General features: G+C 37.5%; 1 protein-coding gene across 1 annotated transcript in view; it reads right to left on the bottom strand.

The window, feature by feature from the left end:
- LYST (lysosomal trafficking regulator) overlaps positions 1 to 19,913 on the bottom strand; it is a 67,158-nt gene that overhangs the window by 27,199 nt on the left and 20,046 nt on the right. Inside the window, 13 exon segments of the mRNA XM_010295828.1 lie at positions 417 to 647; positions 2,097 to 2,266; positions 3,216 to 3,472; positions 3,929 to 4,504; positions 6,759 to 6,890; positions 8,167 to 8,365; positions 10,131 to 10,268; positions 10,887 to 11,036; positions 11,578 to 11,751; positions 13,391 to 13,636; positions 15,193 to 15,383; positions 16,798 to 16,958; positions 19,724 to 19,897. Coding sequence (XP_010294130.1) covers positions 417 to 647; positions 2,097 to 2,266; positions 3,216 to 3,472; positions 3,929 to 4,504; positions 6,759 to 6,890; positions 8,167 to 8,365; positions 10,131 to 10,268; positions 10,887 to 11,036; positions 11,578 to 11,751; positions 13,391 to 13,636; positions 15,193 to 15,383; positions 16,798 to 16,958; positions 19,724 to 19,897 — 2,799 coding nt within the window.

The following is a 19,913-nucleotide window of genomic DNA, read 5'->3' as shown; positions in this document are numbered from 1 at the left end:
AAAATCTCAAATATTAAGTCACAGCCAGCACAGGAGAGATTTTTCCTGCAGTTTTGGCATTGGCTATAGATACAGTAGAATGCTACCATCTCCCGGGCCTTTATCTTACTGTTCAGGTGAGTTTTGTTAGGAAAAGCATCCAAAGTGCACACAGTGTGACAAACCTGCATTTTAAAATATCGTTTCACTTTGAATTTAAGGTATGGAAAGAACATTTTATATTCCTTTGTTTGAACTGAGTATCTAAACGTTTATTTTCACTTACAGGTATAATTAAAGCTGAAAACCTCAAAAACAGTATTATTTTGTACATGCTCCCTGATCATTTTAGAAAGTAGAACAAATACAATACAGTAATTTTTGCTAGACTTGAGGCTGTGCCTGGACTATTTTATAGCAACTGATACAATACTCACTTTGTTTCCAGTCCATTGAGAGCAGCCAGTGTATTACACAACACGTACAGCAAACCATTATCAAGCAGCAGGTCTGCAACTTTTGAGCAGGAATTTATGATTTGCAGCAAGAGACAGAAGCAGTTATGCAGCAGAACATTATCGTACAGAGAGTTCTCTATAAGACCCAGAACAGGAATGATACACCATTTTTGAAAGAGTCCAACATTCTTGACATCTTCAAGATCAAATCTATTAACATAAATATAAGTGAGTGACATCCTTAAAATAGCAACCTGGTATATGCAGCTAATATATGCAACTGGAATACCAGTCTATACCAGTATTTTGGCAAAGATGTAGATTGCAATTACCTACATTTCATTCCAGTAACAATGCCTGTCTACTACAGAAAAGAAAAGCAAAATAAACGCTTCAGAGACCCACAAGGAAATGAAGTGGCTAAAAAGTGTATCTGAAGCTTCAGCTATCAACTGTCTACAATATAGATTTCATGACAGAGGGGGTTTTTTAATCTGTGTAGAAAAATATGATGCATGATCTTTCCAGTAATAAGTATTACAACTGGCACAGACACTATCAAGAAGAGATACTGCTTGGCATCAATACAATAATAAACTGACTGACAGCAGGTATGATATCCTAATTAAACTCCAGCAACAATGGATATAAGTTTGGCAACTTCTGGCTTACTGCAATTGTAGTACTTGGAACAGTGCTTCAGACTTTGTATTACTTCAGCATTAAGAAACTGGATTACTATTCTAAGGTTATCAGTCCATCACATGACTTTTATACACAATCCTAAAAACCCAAGACATTTGAGTTACCTTTCCAGCCCCATAATCAATCTTGAGGAAATAACAGTTCTCTGCTTTGGGGCTAGTTAAGCAGCCAGGTTTAAGTCTTGCAGTTAAACAGGGTTTGGTTTTTTTTTAGGGGTGAACAGGTCAACAGGCAAGAAGTAATTTGGCTACAAATCCTGCAGAGGGAGCAGGGAAGAAGCTTTTTGCACATTTCTTGCACTGCTGACTATACTTAGATGCATGGTCTCCCTGTATAACCACTAAGTAGTCAGACTAATTCTAAAAAATATCATTTACTTAGATAATTGTCTGCTTAAACGTCCTTTCCTGTCAATGAGGTGGCTCTGTTTCAAGAAACAGTTTATCTATGGGATTTTCTCTAAAAGAAATAGCAATTTAAACTCAGGGCCAAGCCAAGGAAGCAGCTGTAACATCAAGCTTTTTCCTTTATCGCCTACCAAAATCTGGTAGCAGAGATCTACTGACTATTAAAAATTTCTAAGTATCTAAATTAGAGTTTTATGTAGGAACGGAAAGAAAATGAAGAGTTAAACTAACTACAGGCTATTCGAAGTACAAAGGCCTCAGGCCTTCTGAGGGCCTCAGAGGGTTTAGAAGATCCCAGCTGACAGCACCCACCTGATGAAATTGCTTACAAACACCTTAAGGGCCATACAGTACTCATGAGAAGTTTCATACATTTAAATGTTAAAGCTACAAGCAAAACAGTTCTGAAGGAACTGTTTTTTTGTGGTTGTTGACCGCTAGGAAGAGAATAGCAATTAGAAAGCTATCACATCCTTGCCTCCAGCAAAGTGCACTGGTTGCAGTTCAAATATTAAGTGACAGGATGCAAAAGCAAAGCATTACTTACTCTTCATCCAATCCAACAGATCGGCCAAAGAGCATTTCCAAAAAGCACTCTACAACTTCCTGAGTCCCCTGGTGAAGGTACAACTGGTTGGCTAGCAAGGAGAAGCCACGATTCTTTAAGAATTTCTCCTTCTGCTCCCTCCTTGCTCTGTTGAAATATGCATCCAACAACTGAAAATAAATGCATAATTACAATACATTAAATGATTGAATCTTACAACTCCCTTGAAAGTGAAAGCTGTTGTCTGATTCGAGCAGTTTGAAAACAAAATTTTTTAAAATTCCTAATTACAAACATCGATTGCACTATTGCAACCGCAATCTACACCGACCTTGTTACAATTGACAGCTGACTTTTCTATCTGAAGACTCTTAGGTTTTTAGTCAACTTTGGGGGAGATGAAATCACACGCTACAGTTACAGAATGCATACGTAAATACAATCAAACTTTTTATGCTTGTTAAATCCTGCACATTGGTGTGTCTGCAAGTGCATGCACGATTTTTCTGGATCATTTCGTTAATAAAGCAATACAATCTTTTTCTTCTTTGAATAGATTTGTATTTTAATTTGAAGTTTTTCCATCTACATGATGTTATCATCCAGGAACATGTCCTTGTCAATACTACAAAAACATATCTGAAAATGATTTTGAAGCCTCAAGTCCATGTTCAGGCCACAAATGTGTGAATGACTCCTCAGAATAACTGAAAGTGAACCATGTTAGAAGTCAAAACTTTGCTTGCACCTTAATTTAAGATAGTGCATTGTGTGTTTAATGTTGAAGAGGTGGTCACTGACTCTTTCCTGCATTGTTGCTTCCATTTACATCAGTAATTCTGTCATATGCTCCTAAACTCTCTGGCTTAGATCATAGACTATATTTATCTATTGAAGTTTCTACATTTGTGTTGTGGTTTTTGTTTTGTTGTATTTTTGTTTTGTTTGTTGTTTGTTTGTTTTAATCTGTGTGGGTGGAAATCTATCGTAAAACTCTGCAGTAAACCTAGAAAACTGAAGAAAGCAAAATAAAAAAATATTAACAGAATTTCATGTTTCCAAAATATTAACTATGCTAGTTCACAACTTTTTAGATGAAAACATTTTATATAGGCCTACTTTAATGACTCCTTGTTGTATGAGAGGAGATGGGTGGTTCACAAGAACTATAAGATAGTCAGGTTGGATAAGTTTGTCCATCACATCTTCTAGCATGATATCTGGTAAGATTAAGAGAACTCCACGCAAGAGGTCATATAATCCACAACAGATAAGCACAAGACAGTCTTCTGTACACCTGAAAACATAGGAGTATGTTTTACCACAGTTTGTCTACAACTGGAAACATTAAAAAAATGCATAATTGTAAGCTATTTCTGCGGGGCAGGGGAGGAGGAGGAAATCTGGCAAACATTTCTCCAATACTCCTACTACCACTCTTCATTAATGCTTATTTTTGGATGGCAGATAGCAAAAAGGATAATTTGACCAGAACTACTTGCTGAGATTTTTTTGTGAACTAGCATAACAAGTTCACACTCCTACTGCAGATAGCAAAACTCTCGATTTTTAAACTTTGCTATGTAAATAATCCAAAAATTGAAACAACAGAATTATATGGACTAAGAGCTTAATGAATTGGTTTATGACAGCCATTGAAAACATTCCCTTAATTTTCAGGCTTCCAGTTTTTGTAGAATAGTAATGAAGACTAAGAACTGAAATTAAAGCTCATCTACTGAACTGCTAATTTATTATTTTATATGCTTACCTGTCATCAGGGCTGTCAGATGGTTTTTGGGTATTCTCATTAGCTGAAGAAAAAGTGAGACTCTCCCAGTCTTCAGGAAGTACCTTCTTGTCAGCAAAGCTTGGCCAGCGAGCAATGGCCGATGATCCTCCATGAACGGAAAATGCTAAGCCCAACCCTGCAAAATTACTCTGACTCTTCTGAAATGAAGGCAGTCCTTTCAGATTGTCTGGACGACGTAGCGACAGCTCAGCTGCAGCACCACCACCTTCATTACATTTCAGGTCTGTATCTGCTTCTTTACTCTCAAATGCATTTTCAGGTAGCTCTTCTTCTTTTGCAAGATCTTCAAATGTTTCGGCAGATGTTAACTCTGAGTCACAAACTGTTTTTGCAGACTCACAACTGCTAAGAAAGAGTTCTTCTTGTACTCTCTTTACGGTTTCAGAGCTTCCTACAAAATCAGTTTTACTCTGGAGATCAATGTAGTCATGCTTGCCAATAATCTGCAGGTCATCGATGCTCCTTCCCATTCTTTCAGTTAGTCTTTTTCGATGAACTTGAGGTGAGGAAGTAGGAGATGCTGGTAAACTTTTGCAAAGCCTTTTAGGTACCTGAGAGCTTGTCTTCTGCTGTACACTAGCCTTGGAAGTGTTCCCTAGAGAAATAAGGATATCTTTAGCATTAGAAACAAGCTTTTCCCTCAATGCTACACTCCACATATATTTAACACAGTGACAGCCCAAGCTAATTTTATGTGGCAAAACTGATTCAATACTTGGCACAGCTCACATTTGGCCGATGAAGTAGAGATAGTGAATTATTATGCAGCCATATATTTAGCAAGTCACAAACAAATCTGAAAGACACATAAAATGCAAGAAATCCCTGGAGTTTATGGAATTACATTATGATCCTCTAAACTAACCCTCGGCAGGAATTTGTGCAGAATCATAGAATCAGAGGGTGGAAGGCACCTCTGGAGATCGCCTAGCCCAACCTCCTTGCTCAAAGCAGGGTCAAACACAGCAGGTTGCTCTACGTGGAAGCTCTTGTGTAAGAGATCCAGTCTACCAACGTATTTTAGTGGACACTGAAATACTATTTGCCAATCCATTTTCACTAAGGCTTTACATGTACTTCAGATTTATAACAAATCGTTACATGTTTTATTTAACAGGGTTTCCTTTTAAGCACACATTTTGATCCGAAACAGTCAAACTTTCAGAGCATATTACAAAGTCTTTCATAAAAGATATTTAAGAGGCAAAGCAGTCTGTATACCAGACTGGTAAGGGAAGCTTTCTGTTGGTTTAGGGAAAGGATACTTTGTTCATTCAGAAGTATTTTGAAAACTAATGCAATGATGATGCATCAGGTATAATTTTTAAGTGAAATGTATATAAAACAAATATATATATATATATATACACACATGCAAACATACCCAGACCAAGCTGGCCTTCAGACAACAGGAAGTATCTATAGCTGCAACAATCTTACAGCCAAGCTTGCAAACACATTAGCAGGTAGTGCAACAAATTGCAGATCCACATGCAGGTAGCAAGTTATCCAATTCAAACACTTTCAACTATTTTATCTAAATTTAGAAATTCAAATTCAGAACCACAACACTCAAACACCTATTCTCACAAAAAAAAATGTTGAGTATTATTCATGTGTGCCAGAGGAATCTTTACTCAAGAACAACAGTTTGGTACAATTGATATAAGAGAGTACTCAGTTTAGAAGAACAAGATTTCATATATAATCCATATGGGAGAACGACTAATCTCATACACAATTTAGTATTGTGGTTTGCTCTTCATTTCACTACTTTTAGTAAAAGACACTTGAACTAACACTATTTCAACTGAAGTAGTGCTTGAAGACACAATTTGCTTTTCCTAAGCGAAGTAGCAACAAGACATCAGTTGTAAAAGGTATTATATTGGTGATACACAGACTATAGCTAAGTCATACACGATCTGAAATACAGAGCAGCTAAGTTTGAGATCGGAGTAATTTGTTACCACTCCTATTTTGTATATATTGGTAAACTTGCTTAGATTATGCATTTCTATTTAGAATTTATGTCTCCTTGTCAATGAGCTTAAATAAAGGCTTAGGTGTAAGCTATGTTTTAGTTTTAGTTTTACAGGTAGTATCTGATGATTGCCTGTGCAAATCTGTGTAAAAAGTATCATTAAAAACTAATTCAATAACGATACAAAACCATCACACTGACAGCACACCAACTGAAAAGTTACCAGCTTGAACTAATAACTTCAAGCCATTTCAGTACCTATAGCAGAGAAATTAAAAACTGATTAAAGCTGTTATCTTTGTAGACCTCAACTTGCTTAGTATACTGTATAATGAGACTGTTTCTAGAAAACTACTCAATTTTAATTTATATAACCAAGGTATCCAAGTTGTTGACCTTCCCATCCTCTGTCATGTAGGAACATGATATATACCTGCAGTGTAACTAAATGCCAATACTTTAATAACTGTATTTAGATGGATGTTAACAATTACACACCAATAAAGAAAAGTATCAGCTTAATGTTTTTTGCACGGATAGGATAGCTGCTTGTGGATCACTATTTCAACTATTGCCTGGTATAAGGCATTATCATTAGGTCTGTTTAACAAATGAAATTGTTCAGCTATCTGGTCCACTTCACTGCCTCAGCCAGTGTGGCCATTTGTCTCTACTTGAGAATGACAAGCAGTTTAGGTAGCATGTTCAGTTCAATCCTCCTTACTCTGCTGTTCAGGCATCAAGCTCCAAGAGGCAGGGGGAGCTTTGTAAGAAATATCTGTGGGAAAGTAACACTTTAAGGTACACTAGTTGTCTGCCAAAAGGACTGTGTCTTAATGTCCTTGTTTTTCCAGCGTTGTTTTACCTCCCAGTGGTAAAGCTGTAAATCCAGTTGGAGTTGTAATCACAAATGCAGAACTGTCTATTGACTTCCCACCACTGCTGGAATTTCTCAGGAACATAAGTGATTCAACTTTTTCCTGAAAAATTTTGCCATCTAGAAAGAAAAGGGGAAAAGTTACATAACAGCTTTAAGTTAGCATTCTTGATACAGTTAGGCTCATAGTAACCAGGTTACATTTCAGCCTGATCACTGTAGGCTAATGAGAAGTGCTCACACCTGAGAGCACCTGAGAAAAAACACTTGAGAACAATTTTTTGTTTTAGTGATATATCTTTAAAATTTACTTCAGAACATGGAAAATATTATGATGTTCTAAAGTAATTATATTTAAAGATGGTCCTTGCAGGCATACAAGCAATAACAACTTTGACTTTTTCCCATGTCAAAAACAGATGACTCTTCTCAAACAGGTTCACCTGAGGATCGAAGTGTCAAAAACTGCATTCTACTCTTACTCAGAATTTGACATCTTAGTATTAGAGGACAGATACAGATAAAAACAACGGTGCTGCCTTTGAAACTGACTATTAAAACTGGAGGTACACAGGCATCTCCGAAAGGAGAAAACATTTCAAACTTGGATGATGCTTTCCATGTTTACATAAGTTATGGCTAAGGTTGTACAATGCTGATATTAAAGCATGAACTACACATCTACCACTATATAATTTTTCAAAAGATCAAGAAAGGGTTTTTAAAGCTCATAATCACTCATTCTGCCAAAGTGATCATCTAGTACAGATACATTAAAGACAGATATTGTCCTAGATCTGCACCCCTCAAAGCACATAGGTAGTTTCAGTAACTCGTACGCAATGCACTGAGGGTGACTGCCAATAACATCTTGCAGTGCAACAGATCATTTGCTAAAAATGTTCCACAGGCCTTTAATTTTTCTAGGAATTTAGTAACAAGAAACAAGAAAGTAGAGATGGAGTCAGGACCATATACACATATATCCAAAGAAGATTCATTTATAGGCAAGTTAAACATTTTTATCTGAGATTTGCCTGAAGGCAAATGTGTCCATACAGGCAGCAAACATGCACTCCATTTAGCAGCACTGAACTATAAAGAAACTTAATCTCTCTGATGGTTATGCATTTATCTATGGCTGTAGACAGAAGAAAGCTCTCCAAGTAAGCCAAAGAAAGTTTAACTACAATGTCTCAATATCGTAAACTAGTGTCACTTTACTAAGTCCCAACAGTTCAATAATTTTTTATATATAGTTATTACAACAGAGCAATCAAAGAATATATTCATAGAATAGCAATTTATAAAGAGTCAAAGAAGGTCTTTTAGATATTAATTTATGACTAGATTTTTATCTTATTGTTTATTTCTAAGTTAAATGTGACATATCTACCTATGTGCAGGGAAAAGTAGAAGTTGGTAGGATTGTGACAAACGTATGTATTAGTGGGAGGGTGAACTGCTAAGAGGAAATTGAAGACCAGTGTCAGCAATTCGAGGTCTGGGGGAGATCCAAGTACTTCTTCAATTATTTTCACAAATGACCTGCAAACTTCCCGAGGCAGGGATGCAAGGTGCCCTTCTTTATGCTCCTAGAAAGGAAGAGCAGTACAACTGTAAGTTATTTGTATTTTTAATTTGACAGAAATTGTTGTGCTGTAGTAGAAGAACAGACAAAAAAAGCTTAAGTAATTAAGTTTGTATTTTTAATTTGAGAGGAGCTACTGTACCTACTCAATGTTACCCAAATCCAGCACATTTAAAATTCAGGGACAAGCAAAATATTGCAGATATTACGCAAGTTTATTTTTAGAAAGTTAACATCTTCTGCATACTACACGACTTGACTTAAATGCTGGAGCCTTAGGGCACGAATCACCATTGAAAGTATAGTTTACTGTCACTGTATTACATATTTGTAGAGAAATTAAAATAGTTGCTGATACTAACATTTCAAACATTAAGAACTTTCTGAACAGTGCCACTGGGTCTTCTGCATTTCCACTTCAATGGCCATTTTTATAAACATACACATTTGAAATTTAATTGATAATTATATTTATAATCTCTGCTTGATCAAGCATTCTATATAGTTTGACAAAGGCTATCTGAAAAACTATTAACTGAACACTGATGTTAGAACAGGACTTCAAGAAACTTGTGGGAAACCTCACTGTAATGTGGGCATGGTGATTTTTAACGTGTCTAAATTTCACCTTTTTTTGGTACCCAAGCACCTTAACCGCAACTGCTGTATGAAAAGACTAAATGAAGTTAATTTAAATGAGATTTTCAAAGAGAATGGTTTACATAGTTTTATCTTCTATTCCACCATTCCCCAAAAATTGCCAAATCACTGTTGGCCAATTTGAGTATTTTTTTTTTTAACTAATAAATCTTTTTTTCCCCCCCAGTAGGCATGTATATTAGTGTGTATTCATGTGCAAGAGACAGGGAAAATACTACGCAACATTCTGTATCTAGGCATTGCATTAATATACAATTTTAAAGTCAACTAAACCACTAACAAGTTCCAAATTAGGGAATGCCACATATACAACAAGAAATTAAAAACTCACAGCAATAAAACTGATTAAAAAACACATTACAAAAAATCATTAGGAGAGGGAAAAACAATAAACGCATTTCATGTGTTAGAGTGAGAAACTCAGAATAAAGAGGAATGCAAGATAGACTATGCAGTGTACATAAAAGAGATTACAGTACATATTTTCACAAACAGATATGTACTATAAGCAGGAAACCATTTCAAAATCATGCTCTTAAGAAGTGTCTATCGAAGGGCTGAAGCACTTCCCCAAAGTTCTTTTTAGAACAGCTATCTCTATGCCATGAAGGAAGCTCCTAGTGGATCAAAGTTTTGAGAGGAGCACTCCGACGGAGCACTACAGGCCGGTTGCCCTGTTAGCTCTGGTGAGATCCAGGAGAGGCATTTCCTGCTACTTGCACAGTATCTGTGTTCTTCAGCAACGAAGACTCCAACTAGTAAGAGACATCTCAGGTCTTTATAAAAAAGTCACAGTTCATTTCAGCTCCTACTCATGTGGGGATTGTGCAAGTAACCTAGGGCCTAGGTTTTCAAATAGTACCAGGCGGTTAAAATCTCTTGCCCTTTCTGTCCAGCAGTAAGTAGAGCACCCAGCAGTGAACTGTATTAGTTCACAAGCAACAATGCCCATTGAAAAAGATGAAAGGGGTCCAAAAGCCCAGAGGACAGCCTACTGAAGTAGTTTTTTTCTATAGCATTTAGTCTCTTCCCTCCCTCCATGGCCCTCCACCCTCCAAATAAAACCGAGTAGTTGCCAAGCACAAAGTAGGGTTTCAGAGAGAAAGTACCTGCAGAACCTGGCAAGTTAACAGGAAGTGATGCACCACTTGAGCTTTCAATAGCTGTTTAATGTTAAACATCTGTTGGTGATGGTTAGCTCTGATAAGGATTTCTAGAGCTGCTAACAGAGTTTCCCAGACACCTTGCTGAAAAAGAAAAATGAAACAGGAACATGGTTTCAAAAAAATACATTTCTGAGTCTACACACTGAGAATAAAAAAACCCCAAAAAACGAGTTTAGGAACATAGCCAAATCAAGTTAGTTTTGCAACTAAGAAAAAGACTAAATGACTGCAAATGGCCAGGTCAGAACTAGAAACTATCAGAGAAATTATGCTCATACAAAATTAAGCATATTTTAATGATTAAGCTGAAAAAAATTACTTCTTGTCTAAAACTAGTTTTGTATACTCTTTGCTATATTAACACTGCATGGTTCTTTTCAACAGCTTAACTCCAGAGGGAAGCAGGTCCTCCTCAGTCTTAGCAAGTTTCTGTAAAAAAATTGATCTATTCAACTAACAAGTCATTTACATACATTACATTTACAGAATTTAATACACTAAGGCAACCAGCATCATTGATAACGGGAGCTTGCTGCTACTATCAGCTATTCAAAGAATAAGAAGGACCATTAATTTAGAAAATGTTAGTAATTGCTGACATCTAACTGGAGAAATTAATTTCAGACCTCATAATACTTTATCGTTTTTTTTAAATATTGACTTTTAGACTTTAAATCTGTCCAAAATAAAAGTAATTACCTTTGCTTTAGACCATATCTTCCAGTCAAGCAGTAGCTTTTCTAGCAATTGAACATCTTGGATAACTGCAGTAGAATCTGTGTCAAGCATTAATTGCCCATTTTCATTTATACAGAGAATCTCATCACTGCAGCATCCTTCAAGGAGAGTCTTAAAGAGGGGGAAATTTTTTTTTTAATGTCATAAGCACAAAACAGTACAGTGGTCCTATCCAATTTATAAAAAAAAAAAATCTTTACCAAGACATCAAACTCTTGACAGGGAAGGCATATATCTACCTGGTCAACCTTGAAAACAGTTACTGAGTTTAGTAACCACACTGGAGACATTTAGGAGGCTTCATTCTTATAACACCAGTACAAAAATTTGAAAATATTTTCAAGTGCACTCAAATGTTTTTATTAATTGCTTCCAAGTTTAGGCTTACTTGAAGATCTTTGCTCTCAGAAAAACAAAGCTGCTTCCCCCCACCCCAATTGCCATCTCCTCTGAAATCAGGGTCTTTCAACGCTTTTTTCTCCTCTAACCTGTCAGGAGTTTCTAGTTCAAGGCAAAACACTCCTAGACCAAACATGCCTCAAATCACTCCTCTGACTTTGTGAAAACAGCTTCAAGTGTAGAATTAAAATCAGAGAAGTTTCTAAATTTGTGCTAACATTGAACAAAGTATCAGGTTTATGGAGCACTCTACCTTCAGCATGCAAAATCCAACAATGCATTTTGGTTTGATCAACACTCGATGAATCATAGAATAACCATTACAATTGTCCATCTCCTGTATTCTCTGCTGATTGTATTTTGTTAAAGATAGTATAAGTTGTAGTGCTAAAGCTTGAGTGTCTTCACAGCTGCTAATCTCTACAACCTGAAGAAAAGGCAAGTTTCATAAAACAGCTTAAATTAGAAACATTTAGAAAAAAGCCTTAAAAAGTCTTTGTTGCAGTCTTAAATCATGAACTTCTGGATTAAATCTGCCTTAAAGATTTTGAGGTTATGTACATAACCTTCATCTTTGCTGATGTGTGTACATTCAGATATTACAGTCGAAGTGGTAATTCCTACTGCGGTAAATGACCTGCTACGAAAATAAAAGTCCCATTACAAGAATCCCTTTTAAGAAAAAAATCTGTTCTAAATAAAACTTAGGTAGAAGGCACCAATTTATTCTTGCTATACTACAAATTTGCAAGGTCACGAAATACATATGCCACTAATAAGAATAAACTCTGTTGATTGCCCTGGAAAAGTATGTTTCCTAAATGTTTAAGGAAAGCTTTAAAGTAGGGTTCCTGAAGGTCTAGGCTATCTCTACCAGGAAGTGTCCAATCAAACATTAAAGTTTTGTTTTGTCCATAGAGACAAGCAATTTGATAGTTGAAGACCACGGACCATTCCTCACTCTGCTTCCTACAATTCTTGAATCCCAAGAGAAAACAGTATTTTTACCGAAAACATACAAGAAGGAAATCTCACATAAATGGAATTTCAGTTCCTATAGGTTCCTTTGCCATGTACCCGTTAAGAGCTGCACTTAGTTATACACATGTATGCCTGTATCATCTGACAGCTCATCTATTATTTGCTTGCTTTACTGATGCAAATAGAGTCTACAGCAGGATCTGCAGCACATACTTGGCATAAATTTATGTAATACAATAACATGAATAGGGGTTTTCCCCTCAGATTTCACTATCCATGTTAAAATTACAGCAGGCAGTGTCTTCATAACCAGAAGTCTGAACACCTGACTGTCTCTAGTCTAAATGTGCATTGGTTACTCTCCACATACCTTTCAGAACATTACCATTGCGAGAGGCATACAAAACAAACAAGTTTTAGGCCTACATTAGTATTTGGAATTAACTGTAGTACTTCAGAGACATCTAGCACAAATATTAGCCTCTCCATGTAAAGGTCACAGCAAAGTAGTAACTAAGTTAGTGCTTATAGCCTTAATATTTTTGAAATTACGTTTTTTTTCTTAGACGGGATAAGTCTTTGAACATGGCTGAGCAGGTCTCAAAAAAGCTCTCACTATTTATTAAGTAAAATTAAAGCTCTGCACACTATGTAGTTTCACATTTATACATGCTTGCATCATGAATATCCTGTGTTTAAAGTGTTAAAGCTATGCAATGAATTTAAGTGCTTTTAAAAATTAGAAACCAAAAATAAACAGTTCTACAGCACTCCTAAAGATAATCTCTTTTGACATTTAGAAGCCCTACCTCTAAATCAGAATGTAGCACCACATCTTACATACTGGCAATGTCATAAAAACCATTAAATAATAGAATTATAATTAAGTTTCCAATTTAAGACAACTGGTATGATGCAGTCTGTGTTATGCCACAGATGTTCTCCACAAGTCGTCTTTAAGAATAAAGAAATCACATGCAGACTAGTGCAAGGCAGCTAGAATATGCTATTTCCTACTTATGAGCCAAGGAAAATTTTACATGGGAGAACACATACATGCACCCCCCCTCCCCCAGCCCCCTTACCCTAGCAAAGAGGAAAACAAATGCACCAGTTCCTCCAATTTCATGTAGTATACCCTGAAGAGTCTTATATTCAACAGGTTGAAGTGTTTTCAGGTGATGAGAGTCCAATACATTGCTCTGAACTTCTTTTGAACTGAAAGGTCTCTGAGAAGGTACAGTTTTCACTTGACCTTTCAGTCTAATAACAGGTTCATATATGGTGTACTGACCGGGGCACCATGTGGTATAAACAACAGCAAGACTCTCCTGAAACGAGAGGTTTATAAGCTAAAATTTTTCAAGAAAGTTTAATACAAAAAAAAAAATCCACTCGCAAAATGCAAAAAGCCACACACAAAAGAGCCACCTAACAAGCAAGTAGCAGCAACTTAGGCAATTCATTTCTACTTTATTATTAGCATGCAAGTTTCATGTGGATGCATGTCCACTAAAACGCATCAGGATTCCTAAATTCTAGCAAATGTCTACAATAGCTACAGCACAGAAAGTTAGGAAAGCACTAAGACATTCTACCAAGGATCCCCCTCTTATCACCTGAAGAATTACAACTATTTTGCATTCGAAGTTAGTGACAAATTTAAAAGAAAATAAGCAGAGGTATTGGGCAAATTGTTTCCCTTTCTAAAGTGTAGAGTCCAAACCAGAAAGTTATCTCCCATTTTTTTTCCCTAAAACTTGTCAATTCTTTAATCAGCTTTGCCATAAGAAAAAGGATCTCAATAGAAGAAGTTTCATTACTGAGGAAGAGACTTTGAGCAAAACCCAAGCTCCTATGGATAGTAATGGACTCATTTTCACCAAAAAAAATGTAAAATGATCATATTTGGGAGCTTGTTTAAAAGAGAAATAGTTACATTTAAGATACTTGCATTCTATGCAAAAGTGTAGAGATTAATTCATCACTTGAGCACATAGTTTTTCCTCTTCAGTTACTTGGTGTTTTGTAAGGCAAAACAGCTTAAAAGTTGCATGACTGATTTGTTAGGCTTTTTACTTATTCCATTCATTCCTTCTTAACCTATTCAAAATTTAGTACCATTGTTTAAAAGGATCACATCCAGACAGAATGACCCTTTGACTACAGCTACAGAGCTGCTGTAGAACGAGATCAGAAAAATTCCACTAGTGGAAACAATTCATACAGCAGGAGTTACCAGTACATGCAGCCAATTCCCCAAATATAGCAGGCTCCACTGATAAAGTTGTATTTTATTCTTTTTCTAGTGTAACTATATCTACACCCGCATCTGGCATGACTGTTTTCAGGGAAGATGGGAAAAGCTAAGATCTGCCAGCTGGAAAATAACTTTTCAGCTGAACTTGATGCAAACTTACTCCCTTCTCAAAACCCTCAAGTAATTGGGATGAAGTCTTTTTGCTCCCTGTTAAAGCCAGATAAACCCTCCTTTTTCCTCTCAGTTTTAACGTTAAAAGGTTAACTAATCTGTCCTTTGCTACCTTTATACTAACGGAGAGAAGAGCTACCTATTCTTCCTAGGGCAGGTACTTAATGCACATTTGGAAGTGCCTACTTATCTGACAGATTAAATATATAGTATTATAGATGCTGGAATATATAGAAGTTGTCAGAATCCAGTACACCAAGATGAAACAGCTACCCTCTGTGGAGTTCAACTCCCATTGAAATAAGTGGGAAGAACCCTGCAGTGATTTTAATCAGAATAGGATTTGCTCCTGCCTGCTTTGAGAAAGTAAAGCACTTTGGGAGATAATAGAAAATGTATTCCCAGTTTCTTAATCAGTTCTAAGAGTTTAAGAACCATTTTTAAGTCGTAACTTACAATTAAAGGCCCAACATCCACTTCCTTTTTTGCCATGAAGAGCTCCTTAATTTGTTCACATTGTAGAATCTCTTTACTTATGTACTTAGAGCAATCAGTCGATGTTTTGCCATATTTACAAGGCATTACAGATGTGAAGTCTGGCCCACACGTGTATAAGTAAAATGCTTCCTCTGGTCCAATCTTTGCACCTAAAATCCAGAAAATAAACTGTTAACTCTTTAGTATACAATAAAGCAAAATTCATACATCGGCTAGTAGACTGCATCAGAGACTTTACAAGGAAGATCACCGCCTGGTTTTTGTAGGACCTGCTGATGACAAACAATTAGTACAGTCCAGTGCTTCTTATGAACTACTGTAGATCAGTGACATCTGACACATCCCAGGCCTGATCAATTCAGTGGCAGAGGCAACTGAAACCAAGTAAGGAAAATGCTCTGCATGAACTGAGGAACAACAGCTCTGAATAATCAACTGCACTTTTTAAAATTAAGAAGTCATCTATACAAGCCTCCCCAAAGTTTTCAGACCATAGCAAGATTACAGACAGCAACAACATGCTACATCATGGAGAGTTGTGTGGAGTGACCCAGAAGGATGCAACAACAATAAAAGCTCACTACAACTAACAAGGAGGAAAAAAACATGTAGGAAGTAGAAGGCCAAAGGAACCTCCCTTCCCTTTCTGGACAGCACATCTCAGGTCACCTGTTTGTGAGAATGCAAATTCAAAAGAACCATCCAGAAGGACCCAAGTCTGATATACAGGTGCATGACAACTGTATAGCAGTAAATCCAGCGCTCTCTGGATACATCAATTACGCTGGCTGTCAGCATACAGCAATCAGACTATGTAGATTCACCAGATAGAGCTTACACTTATGACAAGCATCTCACCTATGGCCCACACAAATACACCATATATTCACACACAACACCTGCACACAGCACACACCCTGGCAAATTGATTTCACTTGTGTAGTAGCAGTCCTGACCAGGCCACTGCACATGGCTGGGTGACCAGCAGGGCTCGAGCCTTCAGCATTAAGGAAACACCCAGAGGTCCTGGACAAAACTTTCCAAGGAGGGAGGAGAGTTACACATCTAAGAAAACCCCAAAGTAACTTCAGCAGTTTCAGAAATAAGCATGCTTAACTCAGTATTCAGTGGTTCAGATTTTGTTTACTTTTTAAGATGCTTTAACTAATTTGAAACAAGTAGTTTAGAAGCAGGTAGGTGAAATCAGTTTTCCAGCTGGGAGAGACTGAGTGCTTTAAGAAACAAACACAGCAATTATGACCATCTCTCCATCCCTTACCCCAAAGTGTTATTTAAAGTAATGTAAAGAAACACTGAAGTAACTGAAATTGCCAATTACGTCACTAAAAAGAAAGCAAGAGCACAGCAGCAGAACACCCCATTAGGAAGTACCAAATGCTGTAACATTCGCCTACTTTCTCCCCGATGTATTACACTAAAAAAACGCATTGTTGCTTTTACTATAAAATCTTGGCATGTTAAAAAATACCAAATTAAGCCTTTGATCTTGGAAGCAGAAGAGGAAATGAAGACTTATTCAAGGAAAAAAGCATACAAAAGTACCATTAAATAGAAGCAGATTTCCAAGATCCCATCTACCCGACAATCGAAGCAATTCTTCTTGAGACGATGTACAATGGCCAATCATACAAAATGTTTTATTACTGTCAGATGATAAGCTTGATTTCCTTGGTAGTGCATAATCCAAATTAATTTCACATTTCCTAAAAGTACATATAAAGAAACAAGTTTAAATATTAAGAAGTGATCAAAATTGCCATCTAAGTTATTCAGCTTAGGCTTAAAACAGATTTTAATATTTAGTAGATGAGAAACAGTGCTGTTATCAACATTAAATTACTAAAGCCATCTTCAACTTCTAGGAACCTTAATACTGCACAAAACAGAGGAAGAGTCCCAACCAGGGCTGCCATAAAGTCAAGACTTCCTAGATCAGAAATTCCTTCCTCCTTCCCTCTGACCTCAAAGAAACTGTATAACACTATATACACTTCTAAAATCACAATTTTTGAAGAAATTCTAAGAAGTCAAAGGCCTTTGAATATGTTAATGCACGTCGTGACAACCGTGGTTGACATATGCTGGTAAATACAATGTTGAGGATTTATTTATACCAGGAAACATTGTCAGAGCTAGCGTGCTGTACAGCTATGGGCAATAACCCTGATGCTTTCAGAAAGCATCCAATTAACCTCATATGAATTTACATAAGCAGACCAACTGGACTGTAAAGGTCATCTGAAGCTTCCTGGAAGAGCCTAACTATTAGCAAATTGGCAACTTGGCAACTAACTCTGTATATAGGGGGGCCTCATTAATTGTGCATGTGCAGAACATGGTATTATTTTTAGTTTCCCCTGTATATCCATATTTGGACTTTATTGCATATCAGCATGCACAGACTGAACAATGCTGGGGAGGAAATCAAGTTCCTTAAAAATTAATTCTAAGTAGTTTCAGGAACAAAGTGGAAGAAGTATTATACTTTACAATTCCAGGTTTAACTGCAGGAAGAAAAACTGTGCAACAGCTTTTTTCCTACATAGAGTTTTAGGAGTGTTTTCAGTAACATTGCTCGTTTACTGGTGAAATTCTAGAGGAATAGTAAAGCATGTTTGCAATACATCTAATTGTTTTACAACATAGTATTTTGACCACTGCTTCTATTTGTGACGAAGTCTTCATAGTCTGGACTTTAGGAAGAAAGGATAAAAACTGTGATATTTAATAAATTCCTTTTTCTCTAACCAGTGAATACTTCATGCAGGCACAGGCTCACCCAATCTAGCATCAGGTACCTCATTTAGGACCATGGACTTTAAGCCTTCAGTGGAAGTAGTAGCACCTCCCACTGCCAGTTTAGATTTTGTCTGAAATACCTTTTTTAGCTTCTTCCCTCTCCATTTCTCTCAGTGGAGCAAAATGACTGCCTTCCCTCCATCTCCTCATCATTCTTACTTTCAACAGTATTGCCAGTACCTGAACTATACCTCCTTTAATTCAAATTCTTAACTTAACCAGAGACATTATGCCTACTGATAACTTCATGCCATAGGTTTTTTTGGATCTTATTCAAAGTCTTGTAGTACTTACCTCTTTCACTTCATCATGATGAAGAAAAACATTGATGTCTGCACTGGTCCACAGTATGAACTGAAGATTCTCATAGAATCATAGAACCGTTTAAGTTGGAAAAGACCTTTAAGATCAAGTCAACAACTAACCTAACACTGTCAAGTCCACCACTAAACCATGTCCCTAAGCACCATATCTACATGTCTTTTAAACACCTCCAGGGAAGGCAACTCAACCACTTCCCCGGGCAACCCGTTCCACTGCTTGACAACCCTTTCAGTGAAGAAATTTTTCCTAATATCCAATCACCACCCCCGCCTCGGCACAACTTAAGGCCATTTCCTCTTGTTCTATTGCTTGTTACTAGGGAGGAGACCAACACCCACCTCGCTACAACCTCCTTTTGGGTAGTTGTAGAGGGTGATAAGGTCTCCCCTCAGCCTCCTTTTCCCCAGGCTAAACAACTCCAGTTCCCTCAGCCACTCTTCATAACAACTTGTTCTCCAGACCTCTCACCAGCTTCATTACCCTTCTCTGGACATGCTCCACCACCTCAACATCCTTCTTGTAGTGAGGGGCCCACAACCGAACACAGGATTCAAGGTGCAGCCTCACCAGCTGAGTACAGGGATACGATCACTTCCCTACTCCTGCTGGCCACACTATTTCTGATACAAGCCAGGATGCTGTTGGCCTTCTTGGCCACCTGGGAACACTGCCACCTCATGTTCAGCTGGCTGTTGATCAATACCCCCAGGTCCTTTTCCACCAGGCAGCTCTCCAGCCACTCTTCCCCAAACCTGTAGTGTTGCGTGGGGTTGTTGTGACCCAAGTGCAGGACCCGGCACGTGGCTTTGTTGAATCTCACACAGTTGGCCTTGGCCCATCAATCCAGCCTGTCCAGATCCCTCTGTAAAGCCTTCCTGCCCTCAAGCTGATCAACACTCCCGCCCAACTTGGTGTCATCTGCAAACTTACTGAGGGAGCAATTGATCCCCTCATCCAGATCATTGATAAAGATATTAAACAGAACTGGCCCCAATACTGAGCCCTGGGGAACACCATTTGTGACCAGCCACTAACTGGATTTAACTCCATTCACCACAAGTCTTCGGACCTGGCCATCCAGACCGTTTTTTCACCCAGCAAAGGTGCACACCCAAGCCATGAGCAGCCAGTTTCTCCAGGAGAATGCTGTGGAAAATGGTGTCAAAGCATTTAAGAGCATTCTTGATGTTCCTAGGGAATGCCTAGCAGGATAAGACACCCCTCTCCTACCCTCAAAGGACTACTCAACTATAACTTCAGCTTGCGCCAAAGTAGTGCAGATGTTTTCCTACCAGAGAACATCTTTTTAAGATAAAAATCTAGGTCCAACTAATGTATACTTTACCTCTGACCAGAAACCCACAGCAATAGCCTCCCATGGATATTTTTCTTGCCTTCTGGCTGCTGCAGATATGTTATTGCCAAATGCTGCCACCCGCCCACAAGGAAAACATTCTCTGGAGATTCAGCCTGTGCCAGCAGACCAGCTTTCATCTCATCATTTGGATCCATGCACATACTATGAAAACAACAAA

This window comes from Phaethon lepturus, unplaced genomic scaffold (assembly GCF_000687285.1).
Source record: "Phaethon lepturus isolate BGI_N335 unplaced genomic scaffold, ASM68728v1 scaffold11991, whole genome shotgun sequence".
NCBI classification, from domain to species: domain Eukaryota; kingdom Metazoa; phylum Chordata; class Aves; order Phaethontiformes; family Phaethontidae; genus Phaethon; species Phaethon lepturus.
The sequence above is the reverse complement of the archived record's forward strand: the minus strand, read 5'-3'. Positions and strand labels throughout refer to the sequence as shown.